At 31.8% G+C, this 24433-nt stretch overlaps 1 protein-coding gene across 4 annotated transcripts in view; it reads right to left on the bottom strand.

The window, feature by feature from the left end:
* The window catches only part of in (inturned planar cell polarity protein), a 165225-nt gene that overhangs the window by 126894 nt on the left and 13898 nt on the right, over positions 1–24433 (bottom strand). For 3 of the 4 annotated variants that reach the window (XR_015038797.1, XR_015038798.1, XM_085808689.1), the window contains exons 4-6: positions 9736–9798; positions 9485–9604; positions 5900–6015 (exon numbers count right to left, since the gene is read on the bottom strand). Coding sequence is in view for 2 of the 4 variants with exons in the window: in XM_085808689.1 (XP_085664815.1) it covers positions 5900–6015; positions 9485–9604; positions 9736–9798 (299 nt within the window). In the remaining 2 variants the exon portion in view is untranslated. The remainder of the gene's footprint in view (positions 1–5899; positions 6016–9484; positions 9605–9735; positions 9799–24433) is intronic. The other variant, XM_085808691.1, reaches the window with a different exon arrangement.

Genomic DNA, 24433 nt, shown 5'->3' with positions numbered 1-24433 from the left:
ACCACTTTTGGTGGTCGTGTGTGCTTAATGCATGATATAATTAAAGAAAATAAGAGTAGACAATCTCCTATAACAAAAGAATATATTAAATACTAAATTACAATTTAAATTACATTGCAGAGATCAACACAGAGCTCGGAACACAGTTCATGCCAGCGTCGCGTACCCTTGTCCGACGAGAAGTCTGAGTGAGTAAAGATGTCGCTTTGCTGCTCCGATTAAGAACTTGATTTTACACGTGGCGCCATCTCATGAATAGAAGTTGAAGTATCTGTCGGAACGCCACATATATATATATTACAATTATAGAATGAAAGATTAAACTTAAAAATAATAAGTTAATGAAAGATTAAAAGAACTTTAATATTATAAGTTCTTTAAGTACTGCATATTCCAGCATATAATGCACACTTTTGACACAAAAAATAAGACTGTAACTTATGGGTGCACATTACATGCCAGATATAAAAATTATCAATTTAAAAATAAGGAAAAGCACAAGAAAATTGAATTTCTAGATGTTCCTAAATACTGTCTATTTCAAAGAAATGACATATATAGCAAACTTAAAAATTTCCATTATCAGATAAACAGTTACTCATATTTGTCTTAGATTATATCTTCAGGGTCATCATTGAATTCTGTTTCATCTTCACTATCACTGATCTGTGATCCATAAATAAATATACATCTTTCCTTCCATCTAAATTGTTAAATACACTAAATTTTTAAATGACTTTTGAATTATATCAGGTTTAATTTCACTTCATGCTTTTATTATCCACTCAGGCACTATTTGTATCCACTCAGGCACTATTCCATTATTTGTCTTAGATTATATCTTCAGGGTCATCATTGAATTCTGTTTCATCTTCACCATCACTGTCCTGTGATCCACAAATAAATACTATCTTTCCTTCAATCTAAATTGTTAAATATACTAAAATTTTTAAATGACTTTTGAATTATGTCAGGTTTAATTTCATTTCATGCTTTTATTATCCACTCATGCACTATTTCTAGACTGGCATGATGCATTTGGCTTCTTTTTGTAAATGTTTTTCTTCACCTTCTAACATCCATGCATTCCACTATCACTTTCAATTGTTTTCGAATGGTTTATTGATATACACATCTAAAGGCTGAACCAATGGCTTTAATCCGCCTGGAATGACTGCCATGGCTGTATTACACTCTTTCAACAACATCTCCATGTTTTCCATTAGACGAATGAAAACACCATTCGGGAAAATAAATCTTTCTTTTAAAAATAACCATGTGTTTTAATTTTGTACCGTCCACTAAGCAGGAAAGCACTAATTGAAAAGTGAGAATTTTCTTACCTGTTATTTTAATGTGAAACATTTTTGTCTCTTTCACATCAATTGTTTTATTTTCTATCATATGAAACATTACTAAAGTTTCACAAATATATCCAATATGTGACAGTAATTTTTTTTTTTTTTTTTTTTTTTTTTTTTTTTTTTTGTCGTCTTTATAGGTTAATAACATATTTCTGGGGAACTTGTTAATTTGTTGTCCAAATCTTTCAGAAGCCTTCGTGAAATTTTTGTTTTTCTCATAGATCTAAATTATTCCCTGCTATAAATCGACTACACCAACACAAAATTGCCAAAAAGAAATGACATATATAGCAAACTTAAAAAAATTCTATTATCAGATAAAATAAACAGTTACTCATATTTGTCTTCAGGGACTATATCTTCAGGGACATCATTGAATTCTGTTTTATCTTCACTATCACTGATCTGTGATCCACAAATAAATATACATCTTTCCTTCCATCTAAATTGTTAAATACACTAAATTTTTAAATGACTTTTGAATTATATCAGGTTTAATTTCACTTCATGCTTTTATTATCCACTCAGGCACTATTTGTATCCACTCAGGCACTATTCCATTATTTGTCTTAGATTATATCTTCAGGGTCATCATTGAATTCTGTTTCATCTTCACCATCACTGTCCTGTGATCCACAAATAAATACTATCTTTCCTTCAATCTAAATTGTTAAATATACTAAAATTTTTAAATGACTTTTGAATTATGTCAGGTTTAATTTCATTTCATGCTTTTATTATCCACTCATGCACTATTTCTAGACTGGCATGATGCATTTGGCTTCTTTTTGTAAATGTTTTTCTTCACCTTCTAACATCCATGCATTCCACTATCACTTTCAATTGTTTTCGAATGGTTTATTGATATACACATCTAAAGGCTGAACCAATGGCTTTAATCCGCCTGGAATGACTGCCATGGCTGTATTACACTCTTTCAACAACATCTCCATGTTTTCCATTAGACGAATGAAAACACCATTCGGGAAAATAAATCTTTCTTTTAAAAATAACCATGTGTTTTAATTTTGTACCGTCCACTAAGCAGGAAAGCACTAATTGAAAAGTGAGAATTTTCTTACCTGTTATTTTAATGTGAAACATTTTTGTCTCTTTCACATCAATTGTTTTATTTTCTATCATATGAAACATTACTAAAGTTTCACAAATATATCCAATATGTGACAGTAATTTTTTTTTTTTTTTTTTTTTTTTTTTTTTTTTTTTTTTTGTCGTCTTTATAGGTTAATAACATATTTCTGGGGAACTTGTTAATTTGTTGTCCAAATCTTTCAGAAGCCTTCGTGAAATTTTTGTTTTTCTCATAGATCTAAATTATTCCCTGCTATAAATCGACTACACCAACACAAAATTGCCAAAAAGAAATGACATATATAGCAAACTTAAAAAAATTCTATTATCAGATAAAATAAACAGTTACTCATATTTGTCTTCAGGGACTATATCTTCAGGGACATCATTGAATTCTGTTTTATCTTCACTATCACTGATCTGTGATCCACAAATAAATATACATCTTTCCTTCCATCTAAATTGTTAAATACACTAAATTTTTAAATGACTTTTGAATTATATCAGGTTTAATTTCACTTCATGCTTTTATTATCCACTCAGGCACTATTTCTAGACTGGCATGATGCATTTGGCTTCTTTTTGTAAATGTTTTTTTTTTCACCTACTAACATCGACACATTCCACAATCATGTTGAATTGTCTTTGAATGGTTTTTTGATATACACATCTAAAGGCTGAACAGTGGCGGCTCATGGCTAAAATTAGTGGGGGTGCTATTCCAAAAAAAAAATTAACCTTTGCTTTAAAATTGTCTAAAATGAAACAAACATGTATAAAAAGAAAATTTATTTTGAAACTTCATGAAATCTTACAAGAAAAAAATTAAACATTTCTTAATTACTTTAACCAAAATTGTTACAATTCAATCTTTCTCTATTGATTTAAAAATGAAATCCATTCTTCTTGTTTTAATTTATGCGAGAAAAGATCAATAATTTTCTCCTTGATCTCTGGATGACAACTGAGGAAATTTTTCTTTATTGAAAGCAATGCAAGCGCATTTAGTCTTTCCGAATTCCTAGTGCTTCTTAGAAAAATTTTCATTTTTTTCAATGCTGAAAAGCAGCCTTCTGCCTCTGATGTAGTTACGGGAACTCTCAAGAGAATTTTTATCAGTTTCATAATTTCACTAAGAACATCATCTAGATTATTTTCGAAGATAAATTTCAGTAGCTCAATTAATTTGCAAGTATACGTTTAGTTCAGTTTCAAGCTTTTCTTTGTCAATTATTGGATATGCTACAGTGGTCAGTACTATTTCTTCTTTCTTCTGTAGAATGTTCATTCCTAAAACTAGCGAAGCATTTCTTGTTTAACAAATTAGCAGCTGCTAAGTGTTTAATGGAAGAATATCAGTGCATTATATCAATATATAGTATAAAGTCACATATTTCCTTAGCTTCTGCCATCAGTGTTTTTGAAAAGTTCTCACAGTACTTTGAGTTTCTTAATTCTAAAATAACAGTTTTGAAATTTGTTATATATTCATTAACTTTAAATTTTCTGGATTGCATTTAGTTGTATATTATTTCAACATGAGGCATCTGATAAAAAAGCTTTAACCAAAATTTGAAATTATCATCATTTAGATATTTTAAAATTTCTGTTGTTTTTGCAATAGCTTGATATGCATTTGATGTTGATTGAATTTTAGTAAGGCAATTCTTTAAAAGGTTGCAAATTCTCATGAACTCTGTTTATGGCCCGTATGCTGAAGTTCCACCTTGTGCAGGAATACCACACGCGCGGAGTAAAAAGAAATCATGTTTTCAACAACATGCCAGAATTTCAACACTGCAAGAGCGACAGTGCTCTTCTATCTACCCATCTCGCGTGCTGTTTCCTGTGTGCGCATGCGCAGAACAGCCAAACACCACATCGCTGGAACTGTGAAGCACGCAGTTCCAAACAAAGACTTTCGTACCTTTTTCATAAAGTGGGCGATGGCTACTGAAATTAAGCTTGGATTATGTATCGCAAAAGTATAAAGAAAGAATTAAAGACTAAAGGGCACACTATATTGAATATTGAAAACAATAATAATTGGAAATAGGTGCTGCAGTTCTGCAGTGCTTATTACGAGCCGCCACTGAGGCTGAACCAATGGCATTAATCTGCTTGTAATGACTGTCATGGCTGTATTACACTCTTTCAACAGCTGAACCAATGGCATTAATCTGCTTGTAATGACTGTCATGGCTGTATTACACTCAACAATATCTTTGTGTTTTCCATTAGACGAATGAAAACACTATTTGGGAAAATAAATCTTTCTCTTAGAAATAACCATGTGCTTTAATTTTGTACCATACAAGCAGGAAAGCACTACAGTGAAGTGAGACTTTTCTTACCTGTTGTTTTTATGTGAAACGTTTTTGTCCCTTTTATATCAATTGGCTTATTTTCTAGATGAAACATTGCCGAAGTTTCACCCATGTATCCAATATGTGGCAGTAAATTTTCTTTTTGCCTTTGTTTTTCCTCATAGATCAAAATTATTCCCTGCCATAAATCGACTACACCAACTCAAAATTGCTTAAAAGTTTTTACTTTCATTTGCATTCTTTTTTGCCCATTTTAAGGCATATATACCTATGCTGTTTATTGTTATAATCAATCAATTCTAGTGATTTTCTAGAACCCAGTTTCGCAACACTTTCTTCTACGATAGGATATTTTGTTACTTCTTTATGCAAAGCACATTTATTTGTTGGCATACTAATTTTTGTGACTGCATTTTTCTTTACTTGCGACACCAAACATCCTTGCTGCAGCACTGCATTACGTTTTCTTTCGAAAACGGAATGACTTTGCTTTTGAAATTAGCACTATGTTTGTTTCATTTGGCAGGAATCATATTTACTACTAAAAGAAACATTAGATCAACCATATTTTAACTAAGGCAAATGCGATTTACTAAAGCCTTCAGTGTTCACTTCAGAATCACAGATTTAAATGACTGGAAAATGAAAAAACATCTGACTCATATTTCAGAGAATTCATTTAAGTTGAAAATGCATTATCACCTCAAATTGTGTCCCCCTTTACTCAAAAATCTAGAACAACAATTTTGTGTACACCAACATTAAACATAACCCACCCTGTTTACAGAATTATTTTACTCCCTCAAGCACATATTTTTCCTCTTATCCCTTGTCAATTCAGTGTGCGACTGTTTTGAAAGCCTTGGAAAAATCTTCAACTGAATGACTTTCAAAAGATAAAAGCATCACACGTGTACATTTTGGGTTTCTTCATAAAGAAAAGGGTGCATGTTTGCACACACCCTTTTCTTTATGAGTTAAATGTAGTGTAGGTACAAATTATATGACGGAATATACAGTACTTGCATTTGCTAGAAAATGCACGAACACATGCACAGATACACACAAACAAACAAATAAAAAAAAAATTAACAAATAAAATGAAGTTAAGCATACCTAAGAAGTGGGGTACTTAAATCAATGTCAGGAATCATGTGTCCTATTGTCATAAACATACTTGTAAGATTCAAAAGAGGTGTATTTTCTGGAGGATATTTATACAAGACAGGATCCTAATAAGTATATATAATTGTCACTTTCACAATTATGAAAAAATTGCATATAAAATACATAATTATTCCAAATTTGGCCGGAAAGTACACTAGAAATATTATTTCATCCTGGAAGAAAGGAAAATTTTCAAAAGAAAATATAGTAAATAGAATATATAAAAGAAAATATAGTGTTGCTTAGTTGCTATACAAATAACCACTGAATTTTCCGCATTGCAAAAGCTCTTACTTTTGCTTTTGCTTAAATATAGTTTTAGCTTGCCATTCTAAGATATTTTGTTTCATTTTAATAACATGTGTCAATTTATTCTCCAAGTATAATGTAACTTGTGAGGAAACTAGTAATATTAATTTTGCATTAAGCATAAAAAAAATCTGATGATTTAATAGGCCATACTAGGAAGCCATGTGCCTATTAAATTATGCACATTTTCTGCTGCACTTAATTTAAACTTATTTCATAAAAATTCATTATAGATATATTTCTTATCCAGTCAATTGAGTTCTCACTTCATGTAAAGGCAAAAATACATAAACACTCAAAACATTTTCATAACAAACTGTAAAATGCAAAAAACATAAACCACTGAATACAGTAAAAAAAAAGTTAAAATCAATTTTTGCAATTAAAATTAGAGTTTCGATACAAAAACAAACAATTCTTCCAACATGCAGAAACATAAAATGTTCAGTGCACCAAAATATAGTGAACTTCCCACCATTTCGCAGAAAGATCCTAAAATTGTTCCACCAACTGTCTTGATTCACTAGACTACTAAGAGTTTCATATTTAAACAAATTCTGCCTCATTAGGCTTAGGTCCACTTACACTTTTAAATTATTGATAATTCTATAACTATTGCATACAGATTAACGAAAGGCATAAAAACCTAAACTGGAACATAAGAACAACATACTTCAATCACTTTTAAAGCAAAAGATGCACAATTTAGGCTTAATCCCATTAAATTGTTGATAATTCTACTATTGCAGGCAGATTAACAAAAGGCATAAAAATTTTAACAATGTAAGAACAATATACTTCAATCACTTTTGAAGAAAAAAATATAATTTACAAACATATAAGAATAAAAAAACAGCTCACAAAGCCACGTAAGGGTGTGATTTTTATTGCAGTTTTCTTGCATTTTTAAACTCATATTTGGGTTTTAATTTGGAAGTATTTAATACATTTTACAATTAGGAATAATTTTTTGTCCTCTTTTTAGTTTACATTTCAAGTGTCAGTTTTTTATTTGAATTAAATTTTTTTTCTGAACTCTGAAATTCTTTGCTCCATAAATTTAAATCGCCTTTCAAGGGATACCTTTCTCAACTATGGTTTTTAGTTTTGCCAAAGAGGCACAAGTGGCAACCCTTGGGCATCTTGGAATCTAATGGCTTCTTCATTCTTTCAAACTTATGTTTGAAAGGAGGTTCTCGCACAATTTGTGTTTTATAATTTTTGCTTAGTTATGGATTATTTTTGGTTTAAAAAAATTATTAAATTTTAATTCTTCTACGTATTTTGGATAAGTTTTGATTTTAGGAAAGATCTTTTTAATTTGAAAAAATTTTCATCAATGATTTTACTTTGTATTTTTGCAATTTTTCTTGCTTTAAAAAGGGCCGGAATTTTTGGGTAAACTATTAAGATTTAAAAAATATATAAAAATAGTACATCAGCTAATTCCGAAAGCTTAAAATTTCTTATGGAGAAAAATCTTAATTAACTTCAATGTATCTCCTCCTGATGATGTTATGTTGGAGTTGATTGAATTCCTCTTCTTTCATTATTTCCCCTTTATTATTTGTTATACGTATGCACAGATGTCACGAAAAAAAAATCTTTACTAAATCTATTTTACAACCCTATTTGGAAACAAATATCCTTTATTCTGTCCACATGCACAGATGTCACGTCAAAAAAAATTGTCCAAATGGGTTCTGAAGTGGTTAAAATGGATATTTCTACCGAATTATGATATCCGAAATTATTCACAATTACAATACTTCCTTTACCTCATACAAGGAAGTAAAAAATAATATCAAATTTTTTACTCAGTTTATTATGACTTGAATTTAAATGCCAGTGTGAGCGATCTATGTATTAATCAGCTCAAAGAGAAAATGGGCAAATTAATTTAAACAGTTCAGGCATGTAATGAAACATTTAAAGTGTATTTCACCATGAACGACTTTTTCTTAAATTATATGTAAGTTATGTAATATGTGAGATGATGTAAAAAAAAATCTAAGGATAAAGAAATTATTGGGAAAGAAATATGCATAAAAATTTCAGTATTTAGTTTTTCATTAAAAATCTTAATCTGTCTTTTGAAAAAAGATAGCATATTATGTAACATTATTTCATGTACATTACTAAAAAAATTATGAATATGCAATATTTTTAACTATTGCAAAATGAAACAAATTACTCTCTCCTCAGATTGCTTCAATTAATTCCATCCTGTGCTGCTGTTACAATGCATAGTAATATCTCCATGATATAGCGGCACAGCGGTCAAACAGATTTATATTATATTATGTCTATGGAAATAGTCACTGCCACAAAGTAAGAGCAAAACTTAAAAAAATAATCTCGTTGCCACAAAGAAATAATGAGAATTCCATGTTCCATCAACCATAATGGCGGTGCATACATAATTTCAGGGTATCACATGATTCCAAAATGACAGCATCATAGACAAAGAAAGGCCCCCTTTCTGTGACATCTCTTCCACCTACTACAGTGGGGTTTACCACTTGCATAGCTTCTGTGTAGAAAATGTCTTGAAATGCACATTAAAGTATTTTCTTTTCCAGCTTTTGCTGTAAGGAAATCTTGAGCCTCCAATGAAATGTTACAGTGTAAAATTGCAAGATATTTAGAAACTTTACTTTGTTTAGATTTTGCTGTTCTTTTCCAATGTCATTAAGACATTTGTTTCAAAATTATTTTAATTCTGGTAGGAGCGACTGTAAGGTTTTATGTTAATTAATCCAGTTATCTTATTAGTTTGCCTCTGTTATTACTTCTACTTTTGTGAACTTTCACCAGGCTGCAAATTAGTTAATGTACAAGTATACAAACACAGAGTTTGTGAGTTCGAGGAAGAGCTTTTGGCAGGCTTGCTGACCTGTTAATTCTGTTTACACCTCCCTGCTATCTGAACTGAATGATTTAGCTTCATGAAACCACATTTCACAAAAACATGAGCTCTCATTACTCATTATGGAGGCATCTTGTGTGAGAGGGAAGGCTACAATTTGTTCTCTAACACAAGGCAGTCCTGGTTTTTACTTTTGAAGTATAAATGAGACATATTTCAGAAGAAAAGACGGATCTTTTAATGATAGCTTTGGAGAAATAAAAAGAATCGAATTTAAACAGATTAATTTATGTGGAGCTGAGCATTAAAATGTAAATAAATTTTCAACAGATAAAATAAAGTTTTCATATACTTACATCTCTGGAACTACCTGCTTCATTGACAAGATAAAAAAGTCCATATGGTATATGTTGAAAAAGTGATTTTGATTCTCTCACAACATCTGATTCATCAAGAAGTTGCCTCAGAATAGCACTCTAATTTTATAAATACCACACTTAATACATTCTAAGAAATGCACTAAAAATTTGAAAATGGGAAAAAAAAAAAAAAAAAAAAAAAACTTTTAAGATCTGATATTAAATGTATTTTAATATTGTATGCTTACATATCTAGGATGAAAATTCGATAACAGTGCTCCATTAGATGCAGAAGAAACGGTGAGTTTCACCTGCAGAAATACGATAAATCCATTAACTATTATTGATTATGCACTTGGGGGGGGGCAAATTAAAAAATAAAGCATAACTATACATGCATACATAATTTAATACATAATGCATATATAACTTCTAACAAACAAATTATATTTAATTTGTTCAAAAATGATTTAATTTGTTCACATAAATGTTTTAGCACTATTATATGCACTTATTATTAACAAATAAAAGTTTACTTCAATACAAATATATAACATGTCATCAGAGATATTACTTTAATGCCAGATCCTGACATATTGAAATATTACATTTTATGCTTTGTGCAATGTACAATAATAAAAAAATTTAAAAAAATGATAAAATGCAAAGAAAATTTTAATTTGAAATGTTTACCAACAATATATTGATGAATGTGCTGCCTTGTAAGTTTCATAGTATTGATATTCCTGTACAGCATTAGTTTTACAAGCCAGCACATTTGCATAATATTTGATTCACTAAACTGTCAATGCTTTCAGACCCTTAATATGCATTGATTTTTAAGTCATAGACTGTTATATGGATACAATACTCCACTCCCAGTTTACCATACTCCTTCCTTTTCACAGAATAAATGGCGGATAGATTGCAACTTAATTAACATTTGGTCTGCATCAGTTGGCTTTGCAACATGCTACATGATATGAAAAGCATATGAAACACAAATAATGAAGGAGTTCTATTTTTTCCTATTCTTTTACTCTTTCTTACTTATCAAGCAATTTATCAGAAGTCAATTATACCAGTAAGATTTCATTTATCAAGACAGTATGTTTATTAATTGCAGCTGATAAACTCAAAAAAAAAAAAAAAAAAAAAAAAAAAAAAACTGCTAGAAGTTAAATAAGCACTGAACCTGTAGTTAAAACAAATCACAGACGCAGAAGTAATTCAACAAGTAAGATGCAGAAAATCCGCTTATTCAAAAAGCAATTCCATCAAAATTTAGTATCTTTTATTGGCTTGAATTTATCAATAAATGATTCTGAATAAATTCTGTGCTGCACATACTGATACAGAAAAGCCCACATTAATCCTCTTTTGCAATTAAAAATTAAATGACTGCATCATTTTCTGGAATCATGTACAATTTGCACTAAAGTGGAAAATATTTTCCACACAAGCTGGTGGTAAATTTCATATATTTTCCTGAAATCAACTGTCATGAAAACAGACCCTTAAAAACGTACTCATAAACTCAAAAATGAAAAAAAAAAAAAAAAAATTAGTCTCACAAATGCCAAATTATTGAATGAATGCAATATTCTGTAATATGAGTGCAAAGAGTTAAAATGAGGAACAATTCCAGCTCAATATGCATTTTTAATATTTAACTTTGCCACCTATAAATATAAAGCTTAATCCAATTAATTCTTAAACATAAAATTAACAGTAGCTGAAAAATTAACAAATGGTAGAAGAGGGTAAACGAAGCAGATTTAAACAATGAAACAAAACTGAGCAGTAACAATATTCACAAATTCTTAGTGCTATATGAATTTAGTTTCATAAATAAAACTGAATTTAACTTCTTCCTTTAATTTAGCTTAATTAATAAATAGACAACGAAACATAACATACACAGCTTCATGAGTGAAAGTAAAGTCTGTAAAGAATACTGGCCTTTAATGTGTGAAACATAAGATGGCAATAAAAAATATTCGTATTTCACAAGGTTGCTTGGCTGTAGTGTTTGGATTTTTACATTCAGCGGATTTTGGATCTACATCTTTGTTATAGCACAGCTGTTCGTAGTTGGTGAAAATATATTTTGTGTAGCAAGTTTTCATTTATTAGCCCTCATATTAAAAAATATACATACACTGCTGACCATTAAAACTGCTACACCATGATGAACTCTGCAATAGAAGTCAAATTTGCATCAAAGCTAATACATGCTGGGAAATACAAATGATTAGAATTCTAGGGTACACGCACAAAGCTATGCCATCTAAATTCAGTATTGACAGGATGATTGCACAGTTGGTTTAATACTGGCAGGAACAGACAGAGGATAAGGTTGACGTCGCTGGCGTGCAAATAGTTACGTACCCCCCGGTTACCTATTTTTCACATAGCCAATAATGCAGACAGCCGCCGTTACATTTCTTACATGTTAAGGCTCATAGCTTCATAGCTGTGCTCTATCTTTGAAGCCAGCCTGAAGCCGTGTTTCAACAAGATAATGCACGATTGCATGCTGCCTGTGCTATCCTGACCTTCCTCGTTACAGAGTGTTCAACTGACAAGCATGTTCTCCAGATCTCTCACCCAGTCAGAACACCTGATCATGGATTGCCATGAGAACGGAACACCACCACTTCGCAGCCACTATGATTGATGAACTCTGACATAGAACTGAAGCCACATGGAATGAAGCACCAGTATATGTAATCCAACTTCAGTTCGATTCGATATTCAGCCAGATTACAGCCGTTGTTGCTGCCAAAGGTGACAGCTCTGTGCACCGAATACTACGCCATCTGAAAATTCAATAATGTCTTCCTCCCATTATACTTATAAGTACAATAAATATCGATTGCTTTCCTTCTTGGTGTAGTAATTTTAATTGCCAACAATGTCTCTTTTTCTGTGTATATATATATATAGTTTTGTAGTAAAAAATCCTACAAAATAATCCTACAAAACATACATAAAATACTACAAAATTATATGGGACTTAACTTTCGTAAAATAAGGATACAAAGTCTGTAACCCTGATGTCCATTATCCGGAATGATCTATAATCCGGACCTCAAAGCCACAAACTTTTTTTTGTACGCTTTATGCATGTGCGTAATGCATTTACGCATGCGCATTTAGCGCAAAAACGAAGTAACTTAAACAACTTGCATTGAAAGTGATGTTTAATAAAATAAACAAATAAATATTAGGCTTTTATTTGTAAATTTTGATTTCCTTTAGATCATAATTGCTCTTTATTTTATAAATTACGGTTTCATATTTTTAATTGTATAATTTCTGCATGCCATCTTACCAGATTTAAATTGATGATCTATAATCCGGAAAAACCCTTAATCCGGAATCGCCGAAGTCATACTTATGGGGATCAGAGAAACATGTAAAAAGTTAGATTTCGTAATTTTTACAAAATTAATATCTTTAAATTTAAAAATACGAAAACCGAAGTCTCGACAAGTCCGGATTACGGACTTTGTACTGTATTTTGTTCATAAAATCAAAAATATTTATTTTCACAGATAAAAACAAGACGTCTTTATACACTTAATTTTTTAGTTTTGTGCCATTAAATAATAGCTTGCTCGCCTTTAAAATAAAGGAATTGTAGACATTTTCACTATTAGTCAGCAAGATGAACACGAATAAGCACTGATGAACTTATGAGAACACAAGACACACAAATGTCTATTAATATTGTTTTGAAGTAAAGGTTGAGCAGTGTGTGGATATTTTTTTCATTTGAGGCCTTTATAGAAACAAAGTAAACTATATTTCTGCACTTCGATATTCATCAAATATATATTCATCTCTCTTATATTTTATAGTCATAGCTCTCTATATATGCAGAAATATAATACTGTATGGTTTCCCTTAGTTTGAGCAACCAACTATTTTAATTTTGGTTTCTGAACTTCTTATTTCCCCTTGCATCCTCGCCTAGATGTAAATTAAGTGAAGAGAGTATTTAAACAGATGGAAACGACAACGTTCGACAGAGCGTGATTTCGCTAGTGTAGTGCACATTTGCTATTTTGTCCTCCAGCTATTAATCTTAGTTGCAGCTATGCACTCTAGCCGTTTATTAAGTCTATCGCCAATGTAGGTTGCCGAGTCAACCTGTTAGCTTCAAGTAAATTGTGTAGTCTAGCAATACTATTTACCTTTCTCAATTTATTGTAAAATTATCCTTAAGTTCTCACCGCGAGTAGTCGGTGTTATTGTGAGCACGAAGGACATGCCTTTTGTTAAAGAGTTTGAGAATAAAAAATCTATTTACACACTTTCTCCAGTGCTGTTATTCTTCATGCCGGTGCAAGAATTAGCCAAGCTTACTATAAAGATCGAATTACTTGGATGATAGCAAAACGAATCAGATCTTACAATATATGTAATGATTTATAGCTTTTAAATGAAAACATTAAAAAACTATCTTTCTGATAGACAGCAAATAACACTTGAAATAATACATACAGAAATAATTTACACCATGACCACAAAAGTATTTACTTGCCTTTGTTTTCAGAACTGTTTGTTGCAGACATACATTTGCAGTTACAGAAATGTTTTAAATGACAAAAAAGTTCATGTTTTCGTATTTTTAAATTTAAAGATATTAATTTTGTAAAAATTACAAAATCTAACTTTTTACAGGTTTCTCTGATCCCCATAATTATATTTAGGAAAGCATTACACTCAGTATAAAAGGTAAAACACAAAAGGTTTGACTCCCATAAGACACAAATTAACCTAGATATTTAATATTAATTCGGAGATCATATTCAACAGGCGTAAACAAACCAAACCCAATACATATTCTTTGCAAAAGTGAAGAGAGAAATGCTTGCCCGTACATGTAATTAAAAATAAAATATCAGTTTAGAAAAAAAAAAAAAAAAAAAGAAAGTTTCCCATAACAACAGATTACGTGAAGAATATTTCTATGTAGATTATTGTGAAAAGTATTGACCAATATCAGTCTTCTCAAAATGGAGATCTTACAGAAAGCGTGTTCTAAAGCGTTGGCAGACTTCAATAATAGCACACAGCCAACTAATAAAATAATTTGCATCAATTAAAAATGAAACCTATTTGTAATTTATTGAATTTTTTGTACCACTGCCAGATTGTTACTAAAATTATAAAATTTCATGAAAATATTAATAACATATTTTTAGACTAAAAACTTATGAATTACTCGCGTGAAAATTCTTTTGGTGTACCAAATGCAAGAAAATTATAAATTAAACACATTAGAAAATCACAAAACAATATCACTGAATGGCATTTAATGGGGAAAAATGAACATTGGATTGTTCTAACTTACATATTAACTGATCCCTCAATGAAATTTGAATAGAAGTGAAAAATCTCATACTTTGGAATTAAATATCTCAGATAATTTTTGTCATACAGGAGTCAAACTTTTTGCATTTAATTTCCGATAACGAATAGAGGTCCACTGGCGGCCGAGCAGTGAAGTCCCTGAACACTGGTAGTTCGGTCAGAGGTTTGAATCCCACGAACGTTCTGGCTGTATGGGCGTTTTTGCAGTTTTTCTAAGTGTAATGTGTTAATACGAGGCCAGTTTACCTTGGAAAGCCCTCCACGAAGGCATCTTTCCCTTTTGTGTAGTGCCTCAGGGCGGCAAAGGTAAATAATAACATAACAAATAGAGTAACATATGTAGCAGCATTTTTTTTTTTTTTTTTTAATTTTCAATGTACCAAAAGCTTTTGGAAACTTGTCCTTAGGTGATAAGATACAAATAAAATACACGTATAAACATGCAGATAAAATTAAACAGCAGAATCAGAATTCCGGCCGGGAAATGCCGGATTGTGGATAATTCGCCATACAAAAAATGCAGTTCATGGTAGAAAAGCCAAATGAATGGAAGAAAAAAATTTCCAGGCTAAAATTTAAAGAAAATTCATTTCACTTGTTATCAACTCGAATATGAAATGGTTACATCGAAATTATGTGAGATTTCGAATGAAAAAAGGATATTCAGGACATAAACGCTAAAGGGAAATATAATATTTGATTAGGAAACTCTGTAGACCACGAAAATTGGGGAACAAATCACCAAACTTGCATCAGTCATTCCAACAAAAGTTTGAAATTTGATTTATTTAGGTATGGCAAAGCACTCGAGGGCTATCTGCCTAAGGGAAGAGATACCTTTCTATGGGAAACTGGTTCGTATACACACAGAAGTCTGAAGGCACAGATCGCTGTTTGTTTAGTTAGATAATTAACATATTTATGTTACGAGAATAACACATTAAACCTCAAACCGCTTGTTATAATTTTTCACGTTGCAGAGCCAGTGTTTATCCATTTCCTCACAAGTCGCACTTTTTTTAATGCTAGAATCCCATACTTTTGAAAATACTCTAAAGCATGCTGTTAAGTTGAAGACAAGTCGCAAACTTTAATCATTTTTTTCAAAATGTGATTGTAAAATAGTAAAAGTTAACTTATATCGTTTTTTTTTTTTTTTTTTTTTTTTTTTTAAATGCAACCGTCTGATCTAGAATTAATCGGGTTAACACAGAGTATTACGTCACGCTTATTCATTACTAGCACCAAATTGCACTGTTTGTAGCCAGTTTTTGTTTGATTCAAACAGTAATCCTATTCAAGTTTTTTTTTTTTTTTTTTTTTTTTTCTTGTTTTGAGCGGAGTTACAAATTTCTTATTTTCTAAATTTTAAGTTAAAGAAAAAAAAAAAGTTTTTTTTTTAAGTTAAAAAATATGCTGGTTACTTGTACTTTCTGGTTAGTTTAAAGCCGGATGCTTGGGCTTTTACTTTACTATGAAAAAAGCTTCATGTGATCTTCAACTTCCCAGTAATGTTTAAATAATTAAAGCAGAACAAAGGATGAGGTGATCACCATTCTTGAAGCTGGACCTGCAGAAGAGGCCCTCAAGAATAGTATCGAAAATTCCAACACTGTTCGAATGGGCAACCAAGCAGTCATGTTCAACTGTTATTCGGAAAGCTGTTACTGCATTCTCTAGACATCAATCTGGTAAATTTTCAAAATCTTTATTTTTAATGAGATTTTGAAGATTACAAATGAAACTTTCAGCCTGGTTGTCTATGATCTTACCAGCTGTTTTAAATATTTCATCGGAAGTACTCTGTGTTATTTTGGTACCTTTTCTTACTAAATCATCCGCTGTTTTATTTCCAAGTATGCCACAGTGATGTTATATATGGCTTGTAGAACGATCACCTTTTGGAAATCAGATAAATATTTGAATAATAATTAGCACTCTTGAACTTTTAAAAATACAGCTGATTTATATTGACTAGCTCTGCCCTGTAAAGTGGAATCTGAAAGGACAACAACAATTCACATACCTAAAAGTCTATGTTTATAGTCAAAAATGATGTCTGAATGATCTTAGAATTATTAGGAAAAAGTGGTACAATACAAAGTCCATAATCCGGACTCGTCGGGACTTCGGCGATTCCGGATTAGGGTTTTTTTCCGGATTATAGATCATCAATTTAAATCTGGTAAGATGGCATGCAGAAATTATACAATTAAAAGCATGAAATCGTAATTTATGAAATAAAGAACAATTATGATCTAAAGGGTATCAAAATTTACAAAAAAAAGCTTAATATTTATTTGTTTACTTTATTAAACATTTCTTTCAATGTAAGTTGTTTAAGATGCTTCCACAAAAAATTCAAAAAGTTCCTTTTTCTTGTGTCATATATAGTGGGCTTTCTAATGCCATACTTCTCGCATAATTTTGAGACGGATAGGCCTTTATACATTTTTTGCAGTAATTCCACTTTTTCTTTAATGGACATCGAAACATGCTTTCGCTTTGTAGATCCTTTGGCAATTCCAGAATTGAAAACTCTTTTTGACACAATCAAAAGTTCAAGCTTAATTTTTATAAAATTGTTCTAACAGTCTGCAAAAAATAATAAGCCGGATCCAATTAGAAGATTAAGAAACAGCGCAATCTGCAACATTAACTGAAATGGCTTAGATAATTTTAGCCTAGCATATACTGTCCCTTATACATTAAACACGCATGCGCATAAAGTTTGTAGCTTTGAGGTCCGGATTATAGATAATTCCAGATTATGGACATCCAAATTACAGACTTTGTACTGTATATGATGGCTTTCGATTAACTTTTTTTTTTTAGGTCATCATTAAGGTCAGAGGATTTAATCAAAATCTTAGGCCAGAACTTATTCATTTTTATGGTTGCCATTTATGTGTTAGCTTGGTGAAATTTCACCGTGCCACAGATATCATCCAGCGGCTGCTGTTGGGCAAAACATATTTCATCTACTTCGATGAAATCTACCTAGAGCTGTGTCGTGGGAGTTGTTAGGGAAACATACAGAGAATGTCAGCAAAAGGTTTTCATCATTAAAGGACAAGGAACTGAAGGTTAATATCGACAAATGTAAGTCTACATGTAAAGAATTAAAATACTTAGGATTTAAAACAAAGTAGGGAGAGATTAAAACATATGAGAAGCAATAAAAAATTTTCTCGTAAATAAATAGTAAAAAAAGAGCTATCATCGCTCTTAGGATTATGTTAATATTATCAGAGTTTTATAAGGAATTTTTCAGAGACTAATAAGGTGAAGATTGAGGGCCGTGTGCCGAGAATCGTTATCCTAATATAAAAATTAAGTTGTTTTCAATATCCAAATTTTCGGCAGACAATTTTATATTATCTTTTAAAATATCTAAATAAAGAGCATGGTTCATTATGCCATCAATAAATACTAAATTACCTAATCCTAATGCTGATATGCACCCCCACACAAGGACGGCTCCACTGTTCCATGCCAATGTGTTACTGATCCAACCAAGGTATTGGGATTAAATTCCTCATTTTTTCTTCTCTATATAATCAATTACATGCCCATCAGAACTAAAAATGTTAAATTTGCTTTCATCTACAAATAAGACATGGTTCCGATACACTTTGGGCTTATTTACCACTGATTTTGTGAACGAAAGCCTAAGTTTCATATTTTTTCACTATAAAATAGCCTTACAGCAGAGTACCTATGTAATCTAACTGATCTGAGTACTTGTCGAACAGTTTCAGGTGAAGCTGAAAGAGAAAATTCTTCAGTAAATTCTTTAGAAATCTGTAGAGCACTCCAATATGGAGTTTTCACAAATTTTCTAACTATAAATCTCTTATCACATTGAGTTAACTCTGCTGGACAGCCTCTTCTTATTTTATTTTCGATCCGATTTTCTTCTTCAAAGCGTTTTATTATACAGTCAAAAGTCGTTAATTCGGACACCCATAATTCGGAATGATCTATAATCCGGACCTCAAAACTGAAAACTTTCTGCGCATGCTCCGCGTTGACACATGCGCATAGGCGTTTACGCATGCGCGTAAGACCTTTTACGACTGCGCATATGAGTGTGGGCAAGTGCAGAATACGTTTTCGCGTGCGCGTTTTATGTATAATGGACGTATAAGCTAAATAATTATCTATTTCAGTTAATGTTGTTGATTGCGTTGTTCCTTAATTTTCGAATTGGATCTGGCTTATTATTTTTTGCAGACTGTAAGAGCAATTTTATAAAAGTAAGTTTAAACTTGATTATATCAAATAGAATTTCCGATATATATTTGTTAACATGTAAAGGATCTAAAGCGAAAGTATGTTTTGAAATCCGAAATCTGTTTATCAATTTCACGCTGCTCGGCGGGGGGAACGCGGCGGCGTGCGCGTAATGAATTGGAAGTTGATCTGTCAACACTATCCTTATCTTCAGAGCAGATGTTTTTATTTTATTTGGCTTATAATTCCTTATCAAATGTAGTATTTCATCTCGATGTGCTCCGTCTTTGATATGATTTAAAACAAGTTCCTCGTCATTATAATTCGCTTCCGATAGCGAAGAAAGTGACAGAGGTTATTGAAAACGAAAAAATTTCGATTGACAAATTAGTCAGTATTCTCGACACAGCAATTATAGGACTTGAACAGCGGAACTTTGTAACTGAACAAGAAATTATGTCTGTTTAATAGAATTAAAGAGAAAGTATTATCACATGAAACGAAGCAAAACTTAAACAACTTACATTGAAAGAAATGTTTAATAAAGTAAACAAATAAATATTAAGCTTTTTCTTTTTGCAAATTTTGATACCCTTTAGATCATAATTGTTCTTTATTTCATAAATTACGGTTTCATATTTTTAATTGTATAATTTCTGCATGCCATCTTACCAGATTTAAACTGATGATCTATAATCCGGAATCGCCGAAGTCTCGACGAGTCCGGATTAACGACTTTTGACTGTATTGCATTTGTATTAAATTTGTACCATTTAACCAACCATTAAAATAACCTTGTGTTTTAAAGACTTAGTATTTGCCTCCCTCCTGTTGCTACCCCTGATCTGTTTTTTAAGGATTGTGCATCAACATGGAATCCATTATCTTCCATTTTTACCAGTACCGGAAATGCACATTTGTCTAACTCTAACATTAACAGTGTGGGAAATCTCGGTGGTCATTCTAGTGCCTTATTAGAGTACTCTAATAATTCTAGTGCCTTATTAGAGATTTCAGGCATGGGAAAAGGCTGCTATGAACTCAAGAAAGAAATATATTTAACATATTGAACAATCAGTCTTTAATTATGATCCATATCTGCTGAAAATCTTAATACCACGGAAATAATCATACAGATAAATTTTTACTAAATGCTATTCTGTATCATTGAAATTATTTTTTATGCTATCGAAGATGTGCTTTATAAATGAACTGCTGATTTATAAAGGATAAAGAAAACATAAAATCACTGCTTCTTTTCGTATTTACTTTTTTTTAATTTTTCAAAACTAAACCTATCCATGCATTGGATATTAGAAAGTCTATTTATAATAATGTTTTACATTAAGTTACCTAAAATGACCAAAATTTAATTGAACAGAAATGTAAATGCATAGTAAATTTTACAAATAAGTTTTCACCTTGCTTCACCATTTTTTTTTTTTTTTTTTTTCTTTTTTTGGGTTGATTGATAATGGGCTAAAAAGAGAATTTATTCTCCAAGTTCAAAATGATGAAGTACCATGTCCAAGATACATTTCAGTTCTTGTTGAATGACATTTAAATTGCACTGGCTTTCCTCTGAATAATAAAATTAAGAGTTTTTTCAAGCACACACCTAGTTCTTATTTATGTATCCATTGCTATTATTGATTTATATTTTCTGTTCAATTTACATGAGACACATCAAACAAAGTATTAAATCCTGCTAGATACATTATATCAATTAGAATACATTATTTTTCCAGTGGGCAAAATACTTAGAGCATTAAGGCATTAGCTCAACAAATGCACTTTTAAAATGGCTGGGAAAAAATAAAATTTTTGTACATTTCTGGCAGGTTTCACTATATCTGAAAAATACAGGCATTGTGAAACATTAATTAACTAAACAATAAATTTATTCAAATAAAATGGCCATTAAGTGGAAATGTTATACCTGAGATAGATGCATAGACAGATTATGTATGAAGAAAACTACAAGTATAATTTATGGACATGCATTAAATATCAGTTGTAGAGTGTATGTGTGTGTGGGGGGGGGAGCTGGAAAATTTCAAAACATGCACAGAAAAAATCAGTCGACAGTGTTTTTAAATACTGTAGAAGTATAACTATGTCCGATACATAGTGTGTTTTGTTGATATAGTATTAACAAAAAGTGCCAGTCTATGAAAATATACATTTAAAACAGAACTTTTATATCTGTAATATTAAAGTTATATTCATAATGTAAAATTTATAGAAAAAATATGGTACTAAATATATGTACGCATAGCTGTGAAAATAAACATAGATTTGAAAAAAATGTGGATAGGAACATGTTAGTAGATAAGTAAAAAACTATGCAGGTTTATGTAAAATTTCATTAAAAATATACAAAGTAAAGAATTGGGAAGATTTATGCCTATGCAACAAATACGATTTATGTGTATGCAAAGCACATATACGTGCATTTTCCGAATAAAATATTGAAATTTAAGCATAATATACGCAAAAGCTACAAATAAAGAGTGATAATTCACATAAATGTGCATAAGTTTTATGTATATTGTAATTTTAAAATATACATAAATATGTAAAATTTTTTCCAGACACATTTTATATTTTTATGTTCAAGTTTTACATTTTTTACACAAAGGGGCATTTGTAAATTGCACATATTTTTCGAGTACATTTTACGAATGCGTGTGTTGCCTAGGCCACTGCAGATTTACACTCATGCTTCAGATTATTCAAAAAGAGCTACTTTAATGCAGCATTGTCATGCAATAGCTCACTTTAAGTGGAAAACGAGCCTCATGGAAAAAATTACTCTGTCATAGAAGGCAATACACTAGAGTGATGCAATTTCAATGAATAATTAATGGTGTATTTTGAGGAAAAGCCAGTCACGGTTTTTACGGATCATGCAGCATTTATTCGATACTGCATGGCAAAGATTCACCATGCATAATTAAGTTGACTTTTAGAACTTCATAAATATAACTTAAAATCTAAAAATCGCCCAGAGAAGGAAAATCAAGTAGCAGATTCATTGTCAAAAATCATGATTGATAAAGGAAGGAATAAAATCAGTTGTCATATGTTAATTTCAGTCCTATTTCACTTAAGGGAAGCACTCACAGTTAAAAATCCAAAGTTTGAAAAAACTTACAAGTACTTAAAAGACGCACTGAATTCTGAAGAAATATATGCGAAAACAATTAAACGAAGGGCAAAAGAGAATGACGTGAACAATAATATTTTGTTTGACAACAAAAGCACAATTGGTAATTTTGAATTAAGGCTTGTTATCCCAGCTGTTTTAAGACTAAAGTAATGAGTGAGTTAGATGATAAACCAACAATGGTGCACAAAAATTAAGGATAAGATGGCTTTTTCAATATAACGTTGCGCGAAAGTTTTCCAAATTAACGCAAACTATACCAAAGATCCCCAAGACATAAAAAAATTGGTAACATATTTAAGAAGATAAAAAGGAACTTTATTGAAAAAGTAGCATAGAGCACAATGCAACAGAAAGCCGAAATATCCACAGGTGATTGACAAGGTGTCTGATAAGAAGCATCCAGCCTTCAGTAAGGGTATGATCTCCCCTGACTGCTGTGCAGGTTTTACATCGTCTGTCCAGGCTGAGTATGAGGTTGTCAATGAGTTGAGTCACTGCTGCCCATTCCTCTTGTAGTGCCAGTCGCAGCTCTAGAATCGTTACTGACAATAAGTTACATGCTGCCACGCATCTCCCTAGAAAGTGCTATACATGTTCAATGGGATTTATATTTGGGGACCCTTCTGGCCAATCCCTGCATTCATTATAATCACTCCCCAACACCTCTTTGACAACAACCGTGCAATGAGGTGGATTCATGAAGAGGAACTGAGGACACATAGCACCTCTGAAAAGACGCACATAAGGAAGGAGAACCTCATTATAATAGCTGGCCCTGGAAATTGAACCTCCTTGGAAGATGTGAAGGTCATACGGCTAGCAAACATGACGCCTCTCCAAATGAGAACTCCGCGACTTCCAAATCAGTCCCTTTCGATGATGTTGGAGGGGATATTGCATGTTCCCCGCTCTCTCTAGATATGTATATGCCTAGAATCACTACTTAGACTAAATCTGCTGCCATCCTTAATAGGTACTCGGCCTCCATTGATTATCTGTCCAATTTTGGTGTTCTCTGCACCACAGAAAACACCTCTGATGAGTAGGCCTTAATGGTATACATCATGTGTCATTACGCAGCCTCCATTCAGTGGTAAAACATGATATTTGCCATCCAATCATTCTTAAGATTTCTGCTGTCTGGCATCTGTTGCTTCTTGCTTGTAGATCAATATACCAGTCGTCTATTGCCGTGGTTGCTCTTGGACAACGACTGCTGAACCATCAGACAGTTGATCCTGCAGTTTGAAATGCTCTTCAAAGTCATGAAACAATCCTGTGAGCAATCCAGAACCCCGCAGTCACACTTGTCACATTTCAACCTTCCTCAATCTTTCCAATTATTCAACCTTAGGTAAAATCATCCAGATGCCATCTAACAGACTGGTTGTCTGACATTTCACACAGAGACAGCAACTCGACATCATTTAAACTCATATGCGACGTGCAATAACTTCCCAGGAAATGCTGAGCTCACACTGCTGGCAATCTTTATACCTCTCCGACGCTCCCCAATTATGTCTAGCTGCATCTATGCACATGTGCTATTGTACCTGACCATAGTCAATCTTCTGATTGGTGTCTCAATCCACTTTGCCTCTTTGTTCCACTGATAAGCTAATTTTCCCACACCAGTGTAGTTTCAGCACATTTGAAGGTGTGAAAAACAATACAGAGAATTATGAAAGATGTTTCTTCCCAAAGATACAAGAAATAATGAGTATTTCCAGAAATGTGATATTTGCCAAAAGTTTAAGTAAGCAAATTTTTTGCCAGTCCCGTACTTAAACAATCTAGGTTCTCAAATTAATCTCTCAGAACAGATTTACTAGCCCCTGACCTTAGAAGTGAGATTAATAAATCATCTCTTTTGTTTATAATTGTAGATTTTTCCCAGTGCTTTGAATTAATAACACTAAGCCGCGTATCCACGAAATCAGTTGTTGACGAATTTTTAAATAAATACACATTAACCTCTTAAGTGGTACACCCAGAAAAATGCTTGGCTTTGCTCTAATGCCCAAAATGTCCTATCCTAAAAGGTAGGTCACAACTGAAGGGTGGCCAATGGCTCATGCAATAATACACAGCATTTAAATGGCACACAAAAAAAAGTTCTGACATGAATAAAGTGTATTTGCTTTTTATATCCC

The sequence above is a fragment of the Stegodyphus dumicola genome, chromosome X1 (assembly GCF_044657685.1).
Source record: "Stegodyphus dumicola isolate Sdum_Otavi_A_Nest chromosome X1, ASM4465768v1".
In the NCBI taxonomy this organism is placed as follows: domain Eukaryota; kingdom Metazoa; phylum Arthropoda; class Arachnida; order Araneae; family Eresidae; genus Stegodyphus; species Stegodyphus dumicola.
The sequence above is the reverse complement of the archived record's forward strand: the minus strand, read 5'-3'. Positions and strand labels throughout refer to the sequence as shown.